This window comes from Haemorhous mexicanus, chromosome 17, assembly GCF_027477595.1.
Source record: "Haemorhous mexicanus isolate bHaeMex1 chromosome 17, bHaeMex1.pri, whole genome shotgun sequence".
In the NCBI taxonomy this organism is placed as follows: Eukaryota; Metazoa; Chordata; class Aves; order Passeriformes; family Fringillidae; genus Haemorhous; species Haemorhous mexicanus.
This window is the reverse complement of record NC_082357.1, coordinates 2,618,347-2,639,261: the sequence shown is the minus strand read 5'-3', so window position 1 is coordinate 2,639,261 and position 20,915 is coordinate 2,618,347. Positions and strand designations below refer to the sequence as shown.

The 20,915-nt window shown below is 49.1% G+C and overlaps 1 protein-coding gene across 5 annotated transcripts; it reads left to right on the top strand.

Annotated features, from left to right (window-relative positions):
* Window positions 1–360: 360 nt before the first annotated feature.
* NAA60 (N-alpha-acetyltransferase 60, NatF catalytic subunit) lies at window positions 361–20,519 on the top strand. Of its 5 annotated transcripts, none has more exons than XM_059862128.1 (6): window positions 361–520; window positions 11,956–12,071; window positions 13,186–13,315; window positions 14,454–14,550; window positions 17,047–18,185; window positions 18,573–20,519. In XM_059862128.1, exons 2-5 carry the CDS (start codon window positions 11,962–11,964, stop codon window positions 17,304–17,306), a joined length of 597 nt encoding a protein of 198 aa, XP_059718111.1. In that variant the 5' UTR covers window positions 361–520; window positions 11,956–11,961; the 3' UTR covers window positions 17,307–18,185; window positions 18,573–20,519. The 5 variants fall into 5 exon arrangements, with proteins under 5 accessions (XP_059718111.1, XP_059718112.1, XP_059718115.1 ...); XM_059862129.1 differs by lacking the exon at window positions 361–520 and adding an exon at window positions 3,684–4,036; XM_059862132.1 differs by lacking the exon at window positions 361–520 and adding an exon at window positions 10,322–10,423.
* Window positions 20,520–20,915: the final 396 nt, after the last annotated feature.

The window sequence follows — 20,915 nt, the reverse complement described above, 5'->3', positions numbered from 1 at the left end:
CAGGCAGTTGGCCTAGGCAATTGTTGTAGGTGCTTTCCGACGGAAATACCCTGCCTCATCTCACTTTTTAGACCTTCAACAAGAAGAAACCCTTAAGAACTTTTGACTTCAGGATTAGAACCGTGAATGGCGCCAAGTCCTTACACCCTATGACAGTTCTGCCTCCTATCCCTTTGAAGGACTGAGGGAAACTTCCGGCCAGGTGACCCAGGGGCGTGACCAGCCCTATCTATCTCCTGTTTTCCAAGCGCCTGCGCTCAAGGACGCTCCCTTAATTACCCCTCCCTTAATTACCGACCGCGTTCCCCGCGCGGCGCCGCCCACGTGGCCTCAGGAGACCGGCGCGCCCCTGTGCGCATGCGCAACACGCATGGTCACGTGTCCCACGACCAGCTAATGGGGAGGCGCGTTACTGCGCGGTGCCCGGCTGAGGAAGTGCCGCCGGTGTCCGTGCCCGCCGCTCCTCCGTCCGGTTCCGCCGCCCGGGATGTGCTGAGGGCGCGTCCGCCGCCCCTCCCAGGTGAGCGGGGAAGGGTTTGGGGGGCATCCCTGTGCTGGGGAAGGATGCTGGCGTTGTCATGGCGATTTCTCCCGGGACGGCCCGGGCCCGGCGCAGTCGCCATGGCAACCCGGCCCCCCGCCGTTCGGTCGCGGCGGCTCCGGGGCCCTCGGGATGTGCTCCCGTCCTTCCCGAGAACGGAGAGTTGGGTGCCATTGTCGTCGCCTGTGTCCGTCTCCATTTCCGCCTCCTTCGCGGCCGGGTTTCCCAGGGAAGGCCGGAGTGCCGCGTACGGCCGGGCCCGGTGCTCCCCGCGGCCAGAACGGGGCTGCTCGGCCTTGCTCCGGTTTGTGTGTTGACGGCTGGGTGTGTTGGAGGGGGTGTGTGGAGGCCCCCGGCATTGCTCCTGTCCAGCCAGGAGCTAAAATGTATCGTGGACAACCCACTCTTGGTCACCGGCATCAGATTCTTTTCGTATTCCCCTGCCCGCTGTGTAAATGTTTAATTGTGTTACCGAAGTAACCGAGTTTGAGCTCGGCCTGCTCCGTGCCTGTTGGTTTATCCCGATTTTGTTGTGCTCCAGCAGCTCCCAGCCCGTTCTGGGTGATCTTGCTGAGCTCCTGACCCTTGGCCCTTTCCTTCCCCTCTGGTGTTTAATTCACAGACACAGAGGCATTAAATATCTGCACCTACCTCAGACCAGACTCTTTCAGACGATCTTGTTCTCCTCTCTGTTTGTTCTGCTACTTCCCAGAGTCCTCCTCTGCTGCTGGGCCACAGATGTTCTCACTGTGAGCGTGGATGCTTTTCCCCCTTGCAGTGCTCAACACAAATTTTGCATTCCTTCAATCTCCATTCCTTTTTTTAATCTACTAGCCTACAGTTTTACTTGGCTTTTGGCATTGTGGGAGCTTTCTGCAGCTGCCAATAGCTTTTGATTTTACCATCCTGGAGATCTGTGCCCTGTCCCAAAGAATCCTCAGCCACTTTTGCATTTCTGTTTCTCTCCTCTTCCATCACGTTGTGAACCTGCTGAATGGACTCTTTTTTCACTGTGGATTCATCCTAAATGATTTCAATCTAATTAATTCCTGTAATTAATTTCTTTTAATCTGCCACAGACTCTCCTTAGTCCAGGTTAGTATCCTCAGAAGTCTTTATGGAGGACACTTGTGGGAGCATTTTGGGAGCACTAGGGCTTGGTGTGTTTCCAGAATATCCAGTTGTCTGTTGGAATAAACTCTAGCAGGTGTCTCACAGGTGAGGTGAAAAAGAAAACAAACAAAAAAAAAAACCCCAAAACCCCGTTGCTGGGTGTGTCCTAGTGAGTGATAATTAATGTGTGAGCTCATTTATAAGATAAACCTGATAAATCTGAGCAGCCTTGTCCCCCTCAGCAGCCCTAACAGGGACCAGGTTTTTAAAGCAGAATGTTTTCTCAGGCAGGCTAAAAAGTAATTCTGTTACACGTTGTAAACTGCTCTAATTAGTGTTTCCACACCTGGTGGCAAAGGAAGAATAATTTCTTAGTGCTGCTGTGACAATATTGTTTTGCTCTTTGAAGCTGCTGCTGTTTCTCTCAGCAGATTGTTTGATGTGCTTAAGGCAAATTGACTTCTTGTGTCTGACTCGTTGGGAAGTGGCTGTGCTGGGAATGCCTCTTAAAACCTGTGGCATTCTTAATTTTCAATTATTTTGCTAAATCAGTGTCAGTCATCCTGACTCCTGCTATCCACACTGGAGTTGGATGTGATGAAACATTGTGGGAGTGCCAGTGGAACTCAGAAAATGCTCTTTAGCCAAAAGAGCCTTTAACAGAGCATCTGCATTTCTTTTTATTAACAAAGTCTGCTGCTTCTCTCGTGTCTGGTGTTATTTCTTTGCCAGTAAGGATGATCTTTATTTGCATGTGGGGAGGGTGGAGGGTTTTTTGGGGGGTGTTCTGAGTACAGGGGTTGGGCCAGTGTGGTCTGTGAGTCAGTGCTGGGCTCAGAGCCTGCCAGCTGATTTGAGCTGGTCCTGCCACCCCAAAGCCATTCTCTCATTTCCTGCCTCTGTTCCCCCGCTCTGCCCCCACCCCAGGCACTCCCAGTGTGATCCATGGGGTCAGAGGTGAAGCTGTGCCTGACTCAGGGTGCCAACACTGCTGGAAATACCTGAGGAATGGCACCTGCAAACTGAGGCACTTCCTGACAGGGTTGGTTCAGAAATCCTGCAGCTCTGCCTTCCTGTTGCTCCCAGGCTGGGCAAGGATTCCCCTCTCTGACCTGTTCAGGTGCTTTTAGAGAGCCAGTTGCTGTTCAGGGTGACAGCAAAAAAGATCTGCCTTAGATCTGCACCTTGCCTACAAACTGGGGAGCCAAGTGCTGTCCAAACCCACTCTCAGAGTGGGATCACTCCTCCCTCCCTGGTTTGACCTGTCACAGCATGTCTGGTGGCCTCAATGCACAGTGCTGCAGAAAGACTTTCTGAGCTTCATGTTTCACTCTGTCTCCCCAGCCACTTTCCTCCCTGCAGAGAGGTAGGAGCAGGAGCTGCTCAGTTTCTTTTAATAAAGTTTTTAATTTCTCCTTCTCAACTTATTGCTGTGGCTGTCAGAGCAGACAGCTGTGCCAGAATCCATTTTAAATGTTATTTGTTTAAAACAGCAGCAGTGGAGTTTTTGGGTTGAACCTGAGGGTCTCGGGAAGGGAAGGGAAAGGAAGCGAAGCCATTTTGGCTCAAATTTTAAAGTCAGAATCTTGGAGAGGTGTTAACTTTGGGGCACTTCTGTGACAACTGAGGAAGGAATGTTCTTTTCAAGCTTTTTCAAAATTTATTTTATTTGAAAGCCCCTTGTTTGCAGTGACCTCTGGGTAGTTGTGTTGGTGTCTCCTGTGAAGGTGGAGGGGCTGGGTTTTGTCAATGCTGCTCCATAATGAGGACAATGCGTAGGAAATGGAGGCAGCCTCAAATTCCCTTCCCCAGGGGTTTGTAGGCTGAATTTCTGGCTGTTATTTCAGTCACTACATTTTCTGTGTGGCTGTTTATTCTTATTCAGAAAGGGCAGCAGGCCTGCAGGTGTGGTGGATTGTTTGGGGATTTTTTGTTTGCTTTTTGGAGGAAGAGGAAACTTGCTGTGTATTAAATCTCCCCTCCAGCCAGGAGCTTGGTGCCAGTGTTCCTCTTTTGACCCCTGGGTTTGAACTCCCCACAGTGCCACTGTCTCAAAGTAGATTTTCCCTTCCTCTTCTTAACAAGCAAAGATTTAACAGCAAAACCTTCTTAGAGATTCTTGCTTGCCATTCCCCAAAGGAATTGCTGTATCTGGGGCAGCAGGAAGCCAGGCCTTGTGCAGTGTGCTTTAGAGATGCTTCCTTTGGGGACTGGCTCCTGTGAAATCCACGGCTCCAGTAATGTTTCCAGAGCTGTAAGGTGAAAGAACAGCCCAGAAAGTGACCCACATCCAAAACATTAATGATTTCTGCTGCTGGAAGTCTGACAGGTCGAGCTCTGAGTGTGCAGAAGATCAGGGGTATAAAAGGATTTTCACTAACAGTAAGTGTTCTTTATTTCTAATAGATAACCACTGCTTGCTGCACAGGTAGAAGTACATTTTGCTTTCTTGCCTTTTAATATCCTTTTGGGGACTGTTTCAAATCCTGATCCTTCATGGCAGGAGGCCAACGTGTTAATGACAGTGATTCTGGGTGTTTGGCTTGGAGGCTTTCAGTGCTGTGGTGTGCACACCTCGATGAGGGCAGAGTGGAAAATTGTGTGGAGCTCTAGACAAGGCACAAATCTGTCCTTGGAATGGTGCTTACAGCATTTCAGAGCTGAGAAAAATAGTCTGAGGCATCTGGGGTGAGTCTTTAGGAGGAGGGCTGATTGCCAGGGTGGTATTCCCAGGCTCTGTGTGACAGTGGTGCCTTCCTGTCAATGTGCTCTGGCCAAGCTCTTGTAGCTGTTCCACATGAGGAGGGTGTAAAATCCAACTGACTTGTTTGGTGTATTTGGTGTTAGGTGGGAGTCTGAAATCACAACAGAAGCTGAGCACAGTGATGGCAGTGTATGGATGGATCCAAATCCAGGTGCCTGTTCCTGGTCTCTGTGTGCTCAGGAAGGAGTACACAGGTTAAAGCCTGCTTTGCTTCCTTCAAAATTTACTGTTTTACAGTAAATTTGTAAAGTAAAATTATCCAGTTGTTACACTTTGGGCTCAGCTGTGTGTATGTTCCTGCCACGTTGGTGTGACTCTCAAAAGATGTGGTTCTTTATTAGTTAGCTCAGGGCACCTGACAATTCACCAGAGATGTCTCATCTCAACCCAAGGTTACCCTGTAGCCTCCCTGGGGCTGAGGTGAGTTCAGCTTTCCTTACAACGTGTTCTTCCCCGAGCTCACTGGGTGCTGCCCTCCTCCACTGTGGGGTGCTAGTCAAGCACACTGCCCTGGATGGATTTACTGGACAAGAAAGTCCAGGCACTGACAAACTCCTTTCTCCAGAGTGATGTCCCCAGGAGAATCCCATTAGTGCTTGGGATGTGCTTTGGGGGCAGATGGGATCCACATGGTAGGGCTGGATTATCCTGGTGTGTTCCTCATGTGTTCCTTCCTGGGGAGCTGCTGGGGAGGGCAGTTTTCGCACAGAAAGAAGCTGCTATTGAAGGAATTTCAATATTGAGGAGCTCCAAGTCTTGAGCTAGTGCACACCCCTGAGTGACCTGGGGCCCACAAGGGGCTTTGAGGCTGAGTGCTTTTGATTCTGGTAGAAAAGGCAGAGAAACAGGGATCAAAATTGTTCTGGGCTCTTGTGAAGTCCCATAATCAGAGCCTGCTTCCACCCACAGTACTATGTCAGACCAAGGCACAGAATCAGTCATTTTGTCCCAGATTTCTCATTAAGAATCTCACTCACTCCAAGCTTCTGCTAGAGTAGGGAATGAAGTGCTGGCAGTGTAGGGCAGCGCAGCTGTGGGATGTGCTGGGTGCTCAGGGATGGAGGTGAAACAATTAGTGTTCAGTGTGTGACCACGGGCTCCAGGCTCTGTTGGTTTGCTTAACAAACTGGGAGTGAGGGGAGCTCTGTCTTGTGGGGTTTGTGTGCTGCCTGTCCCAAATGAACCCATGTGGCACTCCTAGAAGGAGCAGGAGCATTCAATGGGTGAGCAGAGTGTGACAAATGCCCTGTCAGGTGTGCCTGCATTGCACACTGGCAGAGCTGGGGGTGCTGGTGCAGGCAGCACATTTGATGCCCCAGCTTCCAGTTGTGCCTTTAGATCCAAAGAGATTGGTCTGATTCCAGGCAGGATGAAGAGATTTGCTCCTCACTGACATTATGTGGGTCTGAGCAACCTGATCTAAGTTGGGTTAAACCCCAGAGGGTCTTTCCAACCTACATTTTTTATTCTGTGACTGTACTTGAAGTAGTTCTGAGAAGCTGTCAAGCAAAATATTTAAATATCTTTAAAAATGTGGCTCCTGTTGCTTGGATAATGTTGCCCTAAGCCTGGAAGTGCCTCTTTGAGATTCTTGGTAATTAATCCACGATGTTTTGAAATGCAGTTGCACTTTGATTGTATGAAATGAAAGGGGCTCGGTGACAGAGGTGTCTGTGTGGAACATTCCCTGCGAGACCAGTAACCTAAAACCACAGTAAGCTGAAAATGAAATGCAGCAGAGAAATCTGTACTGCTTTGTGGAATTAGACTGGTTCAGACTGAATGGTTTAATTTAAATCAAATCCCCAGTGCCAGACAGCACAAGGTAGAGAGACTTAGAGCTGTGAAAATTCCTGCTCGTGTTCTGGAAGATAACAGCAGGTTGTGGCTGGTTTGGGTACTGTGGTGCTCAGACACAGCTAAAATCCTGCATTTTGGTACCTCTCTGGCCTTTGTTTGATCCTATTTACTTACAAGTAAGAGAGAGGATGCCAAATGTTATTAATTTTTCTTTCCTGGAAGTGTTGTGTTACCGGGATCTCAGGACTGTCCAGATGGCGACTGGAGTTGCAAACAAGGATTTGGTGGTGACACTCCAGCAGCACCTCTGGTGTGAGGGAACCAGGACAGGGAAATCCATCTCTGTCCCTGTGTGCAGTTCTCCCAGGGAGTGTCTGTAAAGTGAAACAGAGGCACTGTGACGTGCCCTGCAGCGCTGGGCAGGAGGTGACAGGACAGGCCAGCCCCCCTCCCTGTGCCCAGTGGGTTGTTTGGTGTCACTGCCCTTCCTCTGGCACAGCCCCTTTGTGGGGCGTCCTTGGGAGCCACTGCAGGAACTTAATCTTTTCCTTCTGTGGAAGGATAGCAGATAATCCTTAATAATCCAGCAAGAGTGTGCTCAAAGTGAATGCTTTGAATTCCTGAGGGTGAAAATCTTCATCCTGAGTCTTTGAGGATCTGATTAATTTTGGAGGTGCTGGGACACGGGGCTGGCTGGGTGTGCCTTAGGGACAATGCTGCCTAAATTACGGCACCCATTTATAAACACCCACAGCCTGCCAGGGCTCCTCTTTATTCTTCCCTGCAGCTCTGCTGCTCTCTGTAGGGTGAATTGATCTCTATTAGCTTTTAAGTAAAGTAAAAGGTATTGATGGACTTCGATCCAGCTTTGTTTCTGCAAGTGAAGAAGATTCCTTCACTTTGGTTTTTGTGTGAACACTAAATTTAAAGTCAGTACATCCCTAACTGGGAATTGGACTTGTAAACAATCCTAGTTCCTATTTGTTTGACTTTAGTCAAACCAAGATTACTTGGCTTTTATTCTGCTAGGACATTCAGTGATATTTGTTGCTAGATGATACAATTTTTATTTGGGAATTTCATGAGTTTATCTGCTTGGAAGCTGAAGTCAAAATAAAAATTAATGAAATCAGCATCTTGGTGAAATCCAACTCATTTTTGCAGGATGCATGGGGCAGAAACATTGTTAAAACATGTCTAACAGTGCTAAACAAGGGAAATATCAACTTGTAGAACCACTTGGCCAGGATTTTGTAGGTATGGAAGTGCTGAAGGGATTTTCAAACACATTTAAGCAGCTGTCTGCCAAAGCATCAGGCTTTATCCTTCATTTGATCTCCCTGCTGGATTAAGAGTGCTGGTTCTGTATGGCTGCCTGTCTCTCTAGAAGCGTGATCTTATGTACATTTTATTATGATTTCTTTTTCTTAATTCAGGAGCTCTAAGAGGGAGTGAAAACCTCCTGCTCTTGAGAAAAGCTTAAGCAGAGGTGTCTTAGCTGTGAAACATCTGGTCCATGTAAACAAACTGTTCCTGCACCTGGCTTTAAACAAGAGCTGCTCCTTCTCAACAGGCTCTGGAGGTGCTGGTGGTGGGAATGGCAGTGCCTGTGCTTGGCTCCATCTGCTGAGTGAGCAGGGACAGCCCCTGGAGGCCCAGGCATGGCTGGGGCCAGAGGCTCTGCTGCCTTTTAGACAGAACTGTGAAATGCAGTTCTTTAGCTCATTGTAGCTTATTGATGCCAAAGATTCATGACATCATTTTTAAATAGCGAGTTCAGGTCTCACAATGTACTTTAATTTAAAATTATATGTCAGGTTGGCTTATTTAGTGGGCATTTACTATTTCTTTTCATCCAGCTTCCATTACCACTAAATATTTGTCATAAGAATTTCCCAGGTTCCTCTGAGCTGCCCAATACACTTGAGGCAAAAACATTTTGCTAGATTTGTTTCAATAGAGCAAGGCAGAAAACTAGTCAGAATGCTTAAAACTTTTATGCTTTCCTGTATTTTTGAAATGAATTTGTTATGCATTAATATCTGCAGGTTTTAAGTAAGAAAGGGAGTTAAATGCTCAGTTTCTAGTTCTACTTGCTCCTGACTGCAATATTTTGTAAGAGGGTGTCCTCAGACCTTTTCCAAGTGTTTATGTGCACTATCCCTTTGTAAGCATGGAATGTTAAATAAAATATGAAATGTTGGCTTATTTTCTAATCCTCCTGAACAAGTGCTTCCTGTTTGGACAGAAGGGTGAGGTCACTGTGCCCCCAGGAGGGGGACAGGGGATGATGGCCACGTCACCTCCCAGACCGTGGCCATCATGTGAACCAAAGGCTGACACCTGAGAAAAAGATATTAAAAGAAATAAAATAACTTCACTTTGGCTTTCCAAAGTGGCCATGGACACCTCTGAATTAACCATATGCCCCTGGCGCCTGCATTTGTCTTCACAGTAGCCACCCTTTGGTCTCAAAGGTCAGAACTTGTGTTGTCAATATTGCTGCCTCTAAACCCCTAAAGGTCCTTTTAACTTCCAGGGTTTTGTTTTACACTGATACTGGTTTTGTTTTATTCTGTGCTTTCAAATATGTATTTTGTCCTCTGAAGTTGACTCTAAAGGTGATACTTGGGTCACTGTGTTGGCTGAGACTTGAGTTTGGGACTTTAGCTGTGCTGAGGACAGCATTGCCAGAGGCTGTGCCCAGGGCCAGGACCTGCTCTTGGGGCTTTCTCCAGGTATCCCAGCAGACCCAGAGGCTGGCACCTGGGTATGAAGGGAATGGATTTGCCTGGAGTTCTTCTCCCTTGCTCATAGCAGCCACTTCCCACAGCTCCTCCAGCAGCAGCGACACCTGGCCAGGAGGAAGGGACACAGCTCTGCTCTCCTGAACCCCAGGGCAGGACACGGTGCCAGATGGGTGTCCCAAATGTCCTTTAAATGTGCTGGAGCATCTGGATTGAGTCCCTGCAAACACAACCAGTCGTGGGTTTGTGAATTTGAGGGGAGGGGGATTATCCTGTTCAACAAAACAGTCATGGATTACTTGATGGAGGCTGGCTTCAGCTCCAGGATAATGCGTAATGCTTGCCCAGCTCTTTGAGAACACGATGTTAAGTACACATGGATTAATCCTCACAGGAATGTGTCCTGTGCTGCCCTGCCTTTTCTACTCATTAGCAAAACTATGGCTCTGGCATGGTGGTTTCATTTCTGTCTGATTTATTAATGCTGAGAAGGGGTGTTCCCTTACAGGAGCATTGAAACTTTGCAAGGAAAACGATCCTGTGGTGTGTCTCAGCTCTGAAATGGCTCAGCAAAGGGCTCAGCAGGGCTGGGGAGGGGGTGACACTGGGGTCCACAGCATCCAGAACCAGTGGTGTGGGTCAGAGGAGCCTCAGCCAGCAAATGTTTGTCCTTCTTTCTTCAGGGTCCCATGGGGTGAAGCTGAGGCTTTTAAAAGGTCACCAGAGGCTGGGGGTGGGGAGTGTGTGCCCCACTGTGACAGGATACAGATTCCAAGTCTGGCCTCTGAGGGCTTGAGCCAGTTCTGGGAGTGTAAAAGAAGTTGTAAAGGCAGCAAGGAGTGCAGGTTTTGTAGGGGCTTGAGTTGTTTTGAAACTGGCACTTGAGCTGACTGTGAGTGCTGTGGGCTGCTCAGTAAATGGGCAGTCACAGTCCTAGAGCAGGCTGGAAAATAGCTGTGATGCTTTTTAAGGAATTCTTTGGAGAGGAACAAGTGATCCATTTCCATAGAGAGTGACTGTAACTGCCAGAGTAGAATCATAGAATATGCTGAAGGGAAGGGACCCATCAGGGTCACTGAGTCCAACTCCTGGCCCTGCACAGGGTACCCAGGGAATCTCACCATGTGCTTGAGAGCTTGTCCAAGTAAGTTTAGTAACTATAATTTATAATTAATTGCTAAATTGTAAGTTTGGCAATCTAAAATTGCCAGACTGGCATTTGTAACTTTGCCAGTTACAATATTTGTGTTGAAGCTGCTGGGATGGCATATGCAGTCCAAAGGGGAGTGTGTTTAAATCTGTTCCTCCTTGAGCTCTGAGCTTTAAATCAAGAACACTGGAGAGCTGAGCATCCATTTTCACAGGAGGGCATAGACAAACATTGCTCTGTGCAGCTTTTCCCTTATAACTTGGCACTTTGAAACCAAGACTTGAGACTCTTAAAATTGGGAAAAGAAAGTAAAAATTTTAAGTGATTTGTTTTTGTTAAGGGCGGTGGCTTTGGGTTTTTTAAATTTGCATCCTGGTCTGGTTCTTTTACCAGGGAGGGTTGGAGTGAGAGAGATGAAGGAAACAACTCCTCCTGTCCTCCTGTCTCCACTCACCTTGTCTGTCTCATGTGGGGCTTTGCCATGCCTACAATGTGTTCTCCAGTCATCCATCAGTGCTACAAATGCTTTTACAACCACTTTAGCTATCACTTGCTTCTTTCCCTCTGGTGCTTGTGTCTTGGTTTAGGGTAAGTTTGGGAGAGAATTTTTAAAGGGCTTTTTTGGAAATTGGATTTTATTGCTTTTTTCTTAATTGGTTTGGGAGAAAATACTTCTTTGGAGAAAAGTGGAAAAAAAACTGTTTATTAAACAAGAAAACTTAAACAATATTAAATAATAAATTTTTTGGTTGTTTTAAAAAAGATGACAAATCTAAAAAGTTTTTTTTTTTTAGATTTTAGTTTAGTTTACTCAGTTTCTTATTAGTTTTTATGGTGTTGGAAATGTTGTGGCCCAAGCCCCAGCCCGGTGGTTACTGATGTGAGCTGTTGGTGTTCTTATGGTTGTTTAGTCTAGAGTAGGTGTGAAACAGGTTTAAAGAAAGGAGGGGCAAAAAGGAAAAAAAACTACAGTTTAGGGAACTTCTTTGCTTTAGTTAGCTAAACTAACTAAAAGCAAAAAAAAAGAGAGTTTTGTTTTGTTGTTTGTTTATTTGCAGATAACACAGTTTAGGAGCAGGAATGTGTAGGAGTGAGTTTAGTGTCTGAAAACAAATTGTGCGCTTTTTTTTTCTTTTTTTTTAATTTTTGGAGCAAGTTTTAACCGGTTAAAAAAGGCTGAAGACATTGCAGCAAGTGTTCTGTTTGTGCTCAGCAGGGTTAAAGAGAAAAGGTGTCCTGGGATTTCTGTATCTGAGTGCTCTGTGCTGGGCTGGGAATGAGGGGAAATGAAACTAGATCTCATTTCACCAGCATAGGTTAAACAAAATGAACATTTTAAAGAGATGGAATCCTCTGCATATGTACTCACTGGAGATGGCAGGGTTGTGCAAGAGGACTTTCCAAACGTTCCCCTAGCAGTGCTTCCTTTTTAAGCTGTTTGTTCAGGTTTGTTTTAACAAAGTGTTGGTGCTGCAGGGACATTTGAAGAGCTCCATGCAACATAAGGTACACTTGGCACACTGTTGGCTCTTTTAATGCTCTTTTTGGAAGGGCTGTGGCCACGTGCTCCTCGCACACAGAGTCACCGGACTGTGCTCCCAGGGATCAGGATGTGCCTGGATCTGGGGCTGGAGGGATGGGTCAGGCTCACTGGGAGCTGGGCTTGCCCCATGGCCAGCACAGCTTTGAGTTCCTTCTCTGGTCAATGTTGCCGTGTTTTGCTTCATCTCCCCTGAAAACTCACTTCCCTGGGAAATTCCTTTCTCCATGAGGAGCCCCTGGTGGTGCTGTTGGATCAGAGCCTGTGTTCCAGCTCTGCTCTGTGCTTCCTTCCCTGCAGGCGTGAATGACAGAGGAGGTGCCCCCGAGTGCACTGACGGATGTGAACCTGCGCCTGCTGTGCCACGATGACATAGACACGGTGAAGCAGCTCTGTGGAGACTGGTTCCCAATAGAGTATGTGCCTGCTCTGGGGGCTGCTGGGGGCCAGGGCACCGTGGGGTGAACCTGCACTGCTCCAGCTCTGTGTAGCCTCAGGGCTGTTGCCAGGACAGCAGCAGGGTGGGAATCTTCTGTGCACTGTGGTGGGGTGTGGTGTTAAAGGTCCTTTGCTGCCTGTCCTGCAGCGTACTGGAGTCGTCAGGAGCCTCCTGTGTGCACATTTGGGCAGGAGAACAGGCTTTGTCATGAAAGGGGTGGGTCAGCTTCTTGAGAAAGACTGAATGAGATGGGGAAGGGCAACACCTGCAGGAAAAAGGACAGCATCCCTGTGCTTGTGAAAGAAGTTGTGTCCTGGAGCCTGGTGCTGGGGCAGCACCCTCAGAGCTGAACCTGAGGGGCTGCTCTGAATGCCCTGGGGGAACTGAGCAGTGCTTCCCTTGGAGCACTCCTCCTCCCATACAGCTCATCTCAGCCTGCCCCAGGGCAGCTCCCCAGACCCACATTTGGTCAATGCCCATGGCTGCACAAGCACAGGAGTTTTTCTGGGGGACACTGACACATTTCTGGCCTAAAGCATCCATACAGATGTAGACTTCAAGGATTTTTAACTTTAGCTTCACAGAGAATTCTAGCAGATTATAATTAAGATTGAATAAAATGTAACAAATCAGCAAAAGCATTCATAATATTTTGAGTTTGTAGATTTCTTTTAAAGGCAAGACATGCTGAACTCTCATTTGGAAATAAATGAACATACAGTAGTTTCCCTTTAGTAGCTGCAGAAGGAAGAGGAGAACTGGAGGCTGGTGGAGTGATGATTTTTTTTTTTCCTATCAATATGCAGCATTTTTTTTTACATGTGTATCAAATTAATGAGATCCTTAGGCTCTAGATGAGGGCAGATGGATCTTGCATTTAAAAATAACTTGCTAAAGATGGATGAGAAAGCTCTGGGCAAAGACTGTAAGATGAAAATGTGATTCTCTTAGCAAGGCAGGAGGCCATTACATGATGAAAGAGCCCATGGCACTGAATGGGATGCAACAGCTGTTTCCAGTTGAGGAGCATCTGATGCCTGTTCCCATGGGCTTTGCATGCCCAGACATTGGTGTTTCTGGTTCCTTCCCAGGTACCCTGACTCATGGTACCGAGATATCACTTCCAACAAGAAGTTCTTTTCCCTCGCAGCCACCTACAGAGGCTCCATCGTGGGGATGATAGTGGCAGAGATCAAGAGCAGGACCAAGGTGCACAAAGAGGTATGTGACTACCCTGGGCTTCAGCGGGACAGAATCCACCCCCTGCTGTGGGGAAAGGAGATGGCACCAGTTTGGGGTGGGGTTTTCCCTGCCCTATTCAGACACTTGTCTGAGTTAATGTTGGGAATGAAGCACATGCTGATTTCCAGCTAAGGGAGCAGGGGTGAGGGGCTGTGTGGTACCACAGAGGCCCTTCCTGCTGGGGCATGACCCCCACAGGGAGCTGAGGGATCAGATCCTGCAGGCCAATCCCTGGCCATGGCTGGTGTAGCTGTGAGAGCACAAAACTTTTTTTCATAAGAGCTTCCTTAGCTGTACTGGGTGAGTCACTCTGGTGACTTCCTGCAGAAACTCCTCCCTTTACATAGTCCCTGTCCCAAGCCCTGAGGGGAGGTAACCAGTCTGCAGAGAGCTTGGACTTCAGAGGTAACAGAGCTGGGAGGCCAGGAGAGACAATCCAGTGCAGCAGAGAGGGAAAGAAGAGATGGTCAGTGAAGACAGCATGGGAAAAGAGCACTAAAAAAAGCAGGGGCAGTGCAGGGAGTGCCTAACTCCTGGAAGGCTCTCAGTGATGTGGTTAAACAATAACCCAACATGCACAGAGTAGCACATGGGTCTCTTCACCTCTGCTGTCTGGCTTCATCTGAAAGCTCATCAAAGTCAGAAGCTGCATCTTCAGCAACTTCTTCAAAAGGCTCTTGTTCCAGACAAGCTGAAAGCCAAGGGCTTATTCAGGCACTGCTCTGGGCAGTTGGGCCTGTGGAATGTGCTCCTTGTCCTCCCCAGCTGACACAGCTCAGGTGCAGCTTGCAGGCCACAAGGACTTGCTGGATTGATCTAAACACTGCTGGTGGCTCCAGAGCTGGCATTTTGAATCCTTCTGGTAAAGAAAACAAGCATGTTCTGTCCCTAAACCCAAGCATGGTTTGTGTTCTGCTTCTGGGAGGATGATATGAAAATAGGAATAACCCCATGCTTGTATATTTTAACTTCCATCCCAAAAGCTTCAGCTAAGACACTTCAGTTAAGAGAATTTTCCTGCTTCAGCCTTGTTTTCAGGTGTTCCAGTGCAGGGTTCTTGCTTTCTCCTGTGCCTCCCCAGGTACTCTATTAAAAAACCTGTCCTGTCTCTATGCAGGATGGAGATATCCTAGCTTCCAATTTTCCTGTGGACACTCAAGTTGCTTACATCCTAAGTCTTGGAGTGGTGAAGGAGTTCAGAAAACATGGAATAGGTAAGATGCTGCTCAGTGTCAGATGTTGGTGAATTTGCCAAGTATGACTGAAGGAGCTCCAGTACCTCCCTACAGTATCCCTGAGGGAATGGGAAAGGGTTACCTGTGACTGGTACCAGCAGGTGGGACAGTGTGTGGTGTTCACAGGGGTCCCAGGAGGAGGGAAGAGACGAGGATGTTGACTCCATGTTTCAGAAGGCTGATTTATTATTTTATGATATATATTATATTAAAACTATACTAAAAGAATAGAAGAAAGGATTTCAGCAGAAGGCTGGCTAAGAATAGAAAAGGAATGAATAACAAAGGTTTGTCTCTGACCGAGACAGTCTGGACAGCTGGACTGGGATTGGCCACAAATTAGAAACAACCAGAGGAGACCAATCCCAGATCCACCTGCTGCATTCCACAGCAGCAGAGAATCATTGTTTGCAGTTTGTTCCTGAGGCCTCTCGGCTTCTCAGGAGAAAAAATCCTAAGGAAAGGATTTTTCAGAAAATATCATGGCTTCAGGACAGTGCAGGTGCACTGGGAGCTTTTTACTGGTGTGAGCACAACACAATGTGCAAATATTTCCACAGAGCACAGGCCTTTGTCAGTCTTGTTCCCAGGGGCCAGCTGAGCACACCAAAAACTCACACTGGTGCTGCTGAGAGTGTCTGAAAGTGCAAGAACTTCACCCAGAAGCAGGGTTTGAAACTATTTTCTTTCAGGGTCTCAGCAGTCTGATCCCTGAGGCAGAAAACAGAGCTGCTTTTAATCTTTCATCTTCAACAGATAGAACAAACTGTGAGAAAACCACAAAGGGAACTGGAAAATAATGTAACTTGTGCCTGATCAGATCTCAAATGCACAAGTCAGCTCTGTATGTCTGCTGCCACATGCAGCATTCCTGCAGCCATTTGAAATCCTGGAGTCAGTTTTCTCTCTGTTTAGAGCAGTTGTGTTCTGTCACCAAGTGCTTGGTGGTACCATTGTGGTGCCATTCCAGGCAGGATGTGGATCTCTGATCTGCAGAAGGGAATGGGCCAGGTTTGGCAGTGGATATGGGTATAACTCAGCACCTCCAAGTCCTCCCTTCTCCCCCATGCACGTTTGGAGAGGTATAAACTTAGAGGATACATAAAGAAATGACCAGAGAGTCCTTGGTGAGAGCAGTGTTTAAACCTTCCATTAAAATGCCACTGGAGAGAATTTTCCAGCACAAAGAAGGAAGTGGTAGCACAGAATGATCACAGAGGCTGGTAAAGAGGTCTTTCTGTAAAGTTATGGTGGTTTTCAGTCTCCTCCTAATTTCCAAATCCTATTTTTTTCCCCAGTCTTATCTTGCTGGAATTTTCTCCTTTCAGAGTCAGTATTTCCTGTATCCATTCCATCTGCACAGCATGTTGCTGTGCTCTCTCAAAAACTTTGAGCTTGCACCTGTAGCAACACAACCTAAAAAAAGCTGTGGCTGCTTTTTCTGAGACCTTTCTCTTGAGTTTTCCTAGTGGTGTTTGAAGCTGTAGCCTTTCATGCACGAGACTCTTCAGTCCAGCCATGCTTCTGAGCACTAAAGCTCTGATTTGCTCTGATTTTTGTAAAAGGGCTTGGTTTCTAGTTCTCTGCTGTTCTTAAACCACAGGACAGCTGGATTTCTGTGAGGTAGAAGATGGAATATCTCATAACAAAATTGAACTGCTCTGTTGTTGATGTCTCAGTGCTTTTTCGGTCTTGGCTGATGTAGATTCTCACTAAGTATCAAGAGAACGTGAAGTCAGCGCTGTTGACTTCTGCTCTGAAGTCCTGTGGGTCCTCCAGGGAGTCCTGCAGGCCCTGGGCAGCAGCCATCTCCCCTGTGTGTTAGTCAGGCTGATTCTTTAGCCTGGTGTTATCACACCTGCTGGAAGGAAGCTCCCATGCAGGTTCTGCTGGGTCCTTCATGATGTGTTGAGGTGATGTGGGTGAACCCCAGGTCTTGTCTCTTGGGGCCGGAGTATCCTCTGTACCTTTCTCTGGTTTTTCCTGCTGGCTGCAGCAAACACAGGTTGGATGAGACTGTCTCCACTCCTCCTTAGAAGGTGTCTTAAAATCCCAGCAGTTCTTAGGTTTTGATTCAAGTCCAGCAGACACAATACAATAACCTGCTTGTGAAGTCCTGTTTTGACACTCTGCTGTATCAAATGTCTTTAAAATAAATACATGTATGGGGTGCAACTGATACCATTGCAAATGAGTCACTGACCTTCCCAAAGCCAGGAGTTCTCTGCTGGGGATGAGCAGTATTGACAAAGTTCTGCCTCATCCTTGTGGTTATTGAGTCAGAGGTTTGTGTCTTTAAAATCCCAGGGTTTTGAAGCCATGCTCATAGGTGAGACCATGTAAGAAAACCATTTAGAAGGTCCTGTGAGAACTGGGTGGGATTTGGGGTCTCCAGGTATGTGCAGCAATCCCTGGTGCAGGAGGGCTCATCTGGACCCCACACACACTGTGATCCTGCTGCCTTCCCTTCAACAGGTTCCCTCTTGCTTGAGAGTCTGAAAGATCACATCTCCACCACTGCCCAGGACCACTGCAAAGCCATCTACCTGCACGTGCTCACCACCAACAACACAGCAATAAACTTCTATGAAAACAGAGACTTTAAACAGCACCACTACCTGCCCTACTACTATTCCATCCGAGGGGTCCTCAAAGATGGCTTCACCTACGTCCTGTACATCAACGGCGGGCACCCCCCCTGGACAATCTTATATCCTTTCCCTGCAGGCTGCTGAGAGAGGCCAAGCCCTGGTTTGGGTTAACAGCAGAGTGTGGGTAGATGTGGGAACTGAAACCTGCTCAGATGTGGGCTTAAGCTGAAGCTGGAAGGAAGATGTTAGAGTTATTTGATGTAGGATGGTTGGAGTGAGTTGGATGCCAGTGAGAGAGAGTGCTGGTGTTAGGCCAAAGTTCTGGGTGTGCTTTGGCTTGTCGGTAGCAGGATTTAGCCATGAACAGGGCAGAGAAACCCTTGGTCTTGCTTCCTGTGACCTGGGATCCCCTGTGAGCCTAGGTTGGCCTGGATCTCAGCAGGCTGCTCCCACAGTGACTTAGGGGATTTGTTTCAGGTCATTGGATCATGGAAAAGAAACTTGATCCTTCCTGGGTGTAGCTGGTCAGTTCCAGCCTCCCTGGGCAGGGGGATGGATTGCTCTCCTCACAGGATCTTCTGTGGAGTACAAAGGGAACTGCTTAGAGGAGATATTTCCCACACCAGCTGGAGCTGCCATTCCCAAACTGCCATCCTTTACAGGGCAGAGCAGAGCTGCTTTTGACAGAAAGGTGAAGGCAGTGATTGCAAGGAGGAGACCTGACTGAGCTGAGCAGCTTCCACTGTGTCGGAGTCCCTGCAGGAAGGGCAGCTCCAGGAGTGATTGATGTTCTTTGTTAAGTTACAGTGCTAGTGTTGCTGTCCTTAACTGGTGGCCACTGACTACCTACAGCACATTGGCTCCACTCTAGCCAGCCTGAGCCCGTGCTCCATCCCCCAGAGGATATACAGACAAGCCCAGAGCCTCCTCTGCAGCCTCCTGCCCTGGTCTGGCATTTCTGCCAAGAGCAGCATCGAGTACAGCCGGACAATGTGACGGACTGGGGGCGCACAGGAAGCGCAGGTGGGTGCTGGGGACAGCTCCCTTCCCTGCCATGGCCACTGTGCTGTGACAGATCCTGGAGTGAGCTCCTCTGCTGCTGTGGAAGGGTCTGGGTATGGCTGTGCTCCAGCCAGCAGCTGAACTCCTGCAGGTTTCATTTGAAGGGACGTAAAATTCTGACCTTGTTTACTGGAGCCCAAACCCAACAGCAGGTGGAACCTGCTGTCCCTTTCCTTTTCCCAGCTGCTGGAGCAGCGTGCAGGACCCACAGTGCCTGAGCCCTCAGAGTCCCAGCACAGTGACTGGAAGCCCCAGTGCTGCCAGTGCCATTGCACGTGTCCAGGACAGTGGCTCCCCAGCACACCTTCCCTGTTTCCCTAAAACATCTGCCCTCTTTTCTTTCCATAGGATAGTTTCTCCTTCCACCTGACACCTGGCTCTGCACTGGTTCCAGTGATGACAGCTCTTGGCCGGTGACCCAGCCCCCGGATGGGACTCCCTGTTCCACAGGGCCTGACCTTTGGTAGAACTTCACCCTGGGGCTGCAGCCCCGGCTCCCCACGTGGGCGGGGCGGGCCTGGCCGTGCGACAGCCGCGGGCCCTGGGCGTCACCACTCGGTGTGCATGCTGCACTGTCCCCGCCGCTTCCCTCGCCTCGGTCTGCTCCTCCCCGTACCCGCCATGTCGGGGGGTTCAGCTGCTGCTCCCGCTCCATCCACAGCTGCTGAGAGCAGCTGAGGGAGGTTCATGGGTCTGCACTGAGGAACCACTTAAATGGACTGGGAGAGCCCTGGCTGCCAGGGCAGAGGCTGCCCTTGCTGCTGGGGAAGGGGGCAGCTGGGGCAGGGGAAAGGGAGGGATAGGAATCATGTTTAGGTCCTGCCACATCAGCTGCTGGTGCGTCCTGTGGTAACTTCCAGGGAGAGCAACTGCCTCGCATGAGAAACTGCCCAGCCCCACCAGCCCTCTGGAGTGATGTAAAAAGCATATAATTCAGGATGCATAAAGTAGAAGGCAGGGAATGAAATTGCTATTTCATAGTGAAATATATATGTATTATACTGTATAGACCTTTCTGCCTTTGTCCAGGATGGAATGCAGGGGAGGGGAGCTGGGAGTGTAGAGTCTGGTCCAGAGCCCTTCTTCCCTTCCTAGGCACCAGGCTGGACTTTGCAGGATCTTGAGGGATGGGATGTGTGCACAGCCCACAACAGCTTTCCCTTGCTGAGGAAGGAGCCCCAGCCGTTCAGTGTCCTGCCTTGGGCTGTGGTCTGGGCACCTCTGGGCTGTGCTGGGCAGTCTTTCAGTGGCTGCCCTGTCCTGTCCAGGAGCCTCTGGGCTGTGCTGAGTAGCTCATGTGCAGCCAGGCCAGGGCCCTGCTATATTCCCATGGCAAATTCCTCTCCCCTGGCCAAGGCTCTTCCTCTGCTCAGCACTGTGTTCCTTATTCCAACCTCATTTTTTCTCTGGGACTGGAGCAGATGGATCCATGCCAGAGCAGGGCCTGGATGGGCTGGCACTGGCAGCTGTGGCAGGGGTTGGGCAGGCCCTGGGGGTGACACATGGCTCAGGCTGGGCCTTAGAAGAGCCAACAAGCACCTTGCAGCCTGGATGGGCACAGAAAGCCCTGTCAGTGACCAGCCCCGGGGTGGGAGCTCACTAATAAAAGGATGCAGGAGATAGGCTGCTGTGACTGGTGCCAGGCTGGAGAGCAGGCAACCTCAGGGGCTGGCACATTTGCTGTCTGGGAGCTGCACTAGGCTCTTCTGGGAGGTGCTGGTCCTTCTGGGGCTCGAAGACAAGGTAAAAGGGTGTTTATGAGGAGGCAAACAGGGCAGTGAAGGCAAGCCCAGCCTCCAAGGTGCCAGAGCTGCCCTCATAGTGGGCCTCTTCCATCCCATGTCATCTCTGGCTCCCCTCTAGTTCAGCAGTGCCAGTGGCACTGGGCAGGCAGATCCTTCCCCAGCCCCAGTGCCTCCTCAGGGCCCCTGAGACCCTTCCAGCCTCAGTTGTTACCACTTTGGGGTATTTTTGCTTATCCACTTTTACTTAACTCATCTGTTGGTTGAGTTTCTTTAGCAGCCCAAGGCCCTTTTTTTCTCAGCACTTGCTTTCTCCGGACCAGAATGAAGCTGTTCTCTCCTGATTGCCTGGGGCTGATGTGTGTCTGTGTCCCCACTTTCTCCCCTGCTCCTTGCACAACTCCACTACTCAAGCACATCCCAAGGGAGCTGTGACTGGTCTGTGTGTCCTACCACCCTGTCCTGAGGTGTCAGCCCTGTCCCCACCTGAGCCCATTATTTATTGAAGCACCTCTCGCTAAACATCTTCAATTAAACCAAACCTCTTTTTTGAGTTGTCTGTCCCTGCAGACTCCGCCTCTGACCAGCTGCCTGTGCTCTGGGTGAGCACAGACCCTCTTCTGTGGGGCTGGGGGCATCCTGGGGGAGCTGCTGCTGCTCCAAGCCAGGGAGACGGGGGACAGGGAAGGGGAAGCAGCTCCACGAGGGCTGAGCCTGCCCTTCCAACAGGACTGCAGGACGGGTGGGTTGTCCTAAGGCTCAGCTGCAAGGGACAGGCCCTTGTGCAGCTGCAGCCCTGGGCTCCTTGCTGGCTGTGCCCACTTCAGCCAGGAGCAAGGCTCCTCAGGCACAGCCTGTGTTTGAGAGGTGCTCCTGCACCTGGGACAAACTGCTCCCAGCCCCTGCCTGGAGCCCTGGGGAGCACAAGCCCTTCTGGAGCAACCCAAAC

Coding starts and splice junctions, on each gene's coding strand:
- NAA60 (XM_059862128.1), top strand. CDS start 11,962: ATGACAGAGGAGGTGCCCCCGAGTGCACTGACGGATGTGAACCTGCGC. Junction 13,316..14,453: donor GGACCAAGGTGCACAAAGAG/GTATGTGACTAC, acceptor GTCTCTATGCAG/GATGGAGATATCCTAGCTTC. Junction 14,551..17,046: donor GTTCAGAAAACATGGAATAG/GTAAGATGCTGC, acceptor TCCCTTCAACAG/GTTCCCTCTTGCTTGAGAGT.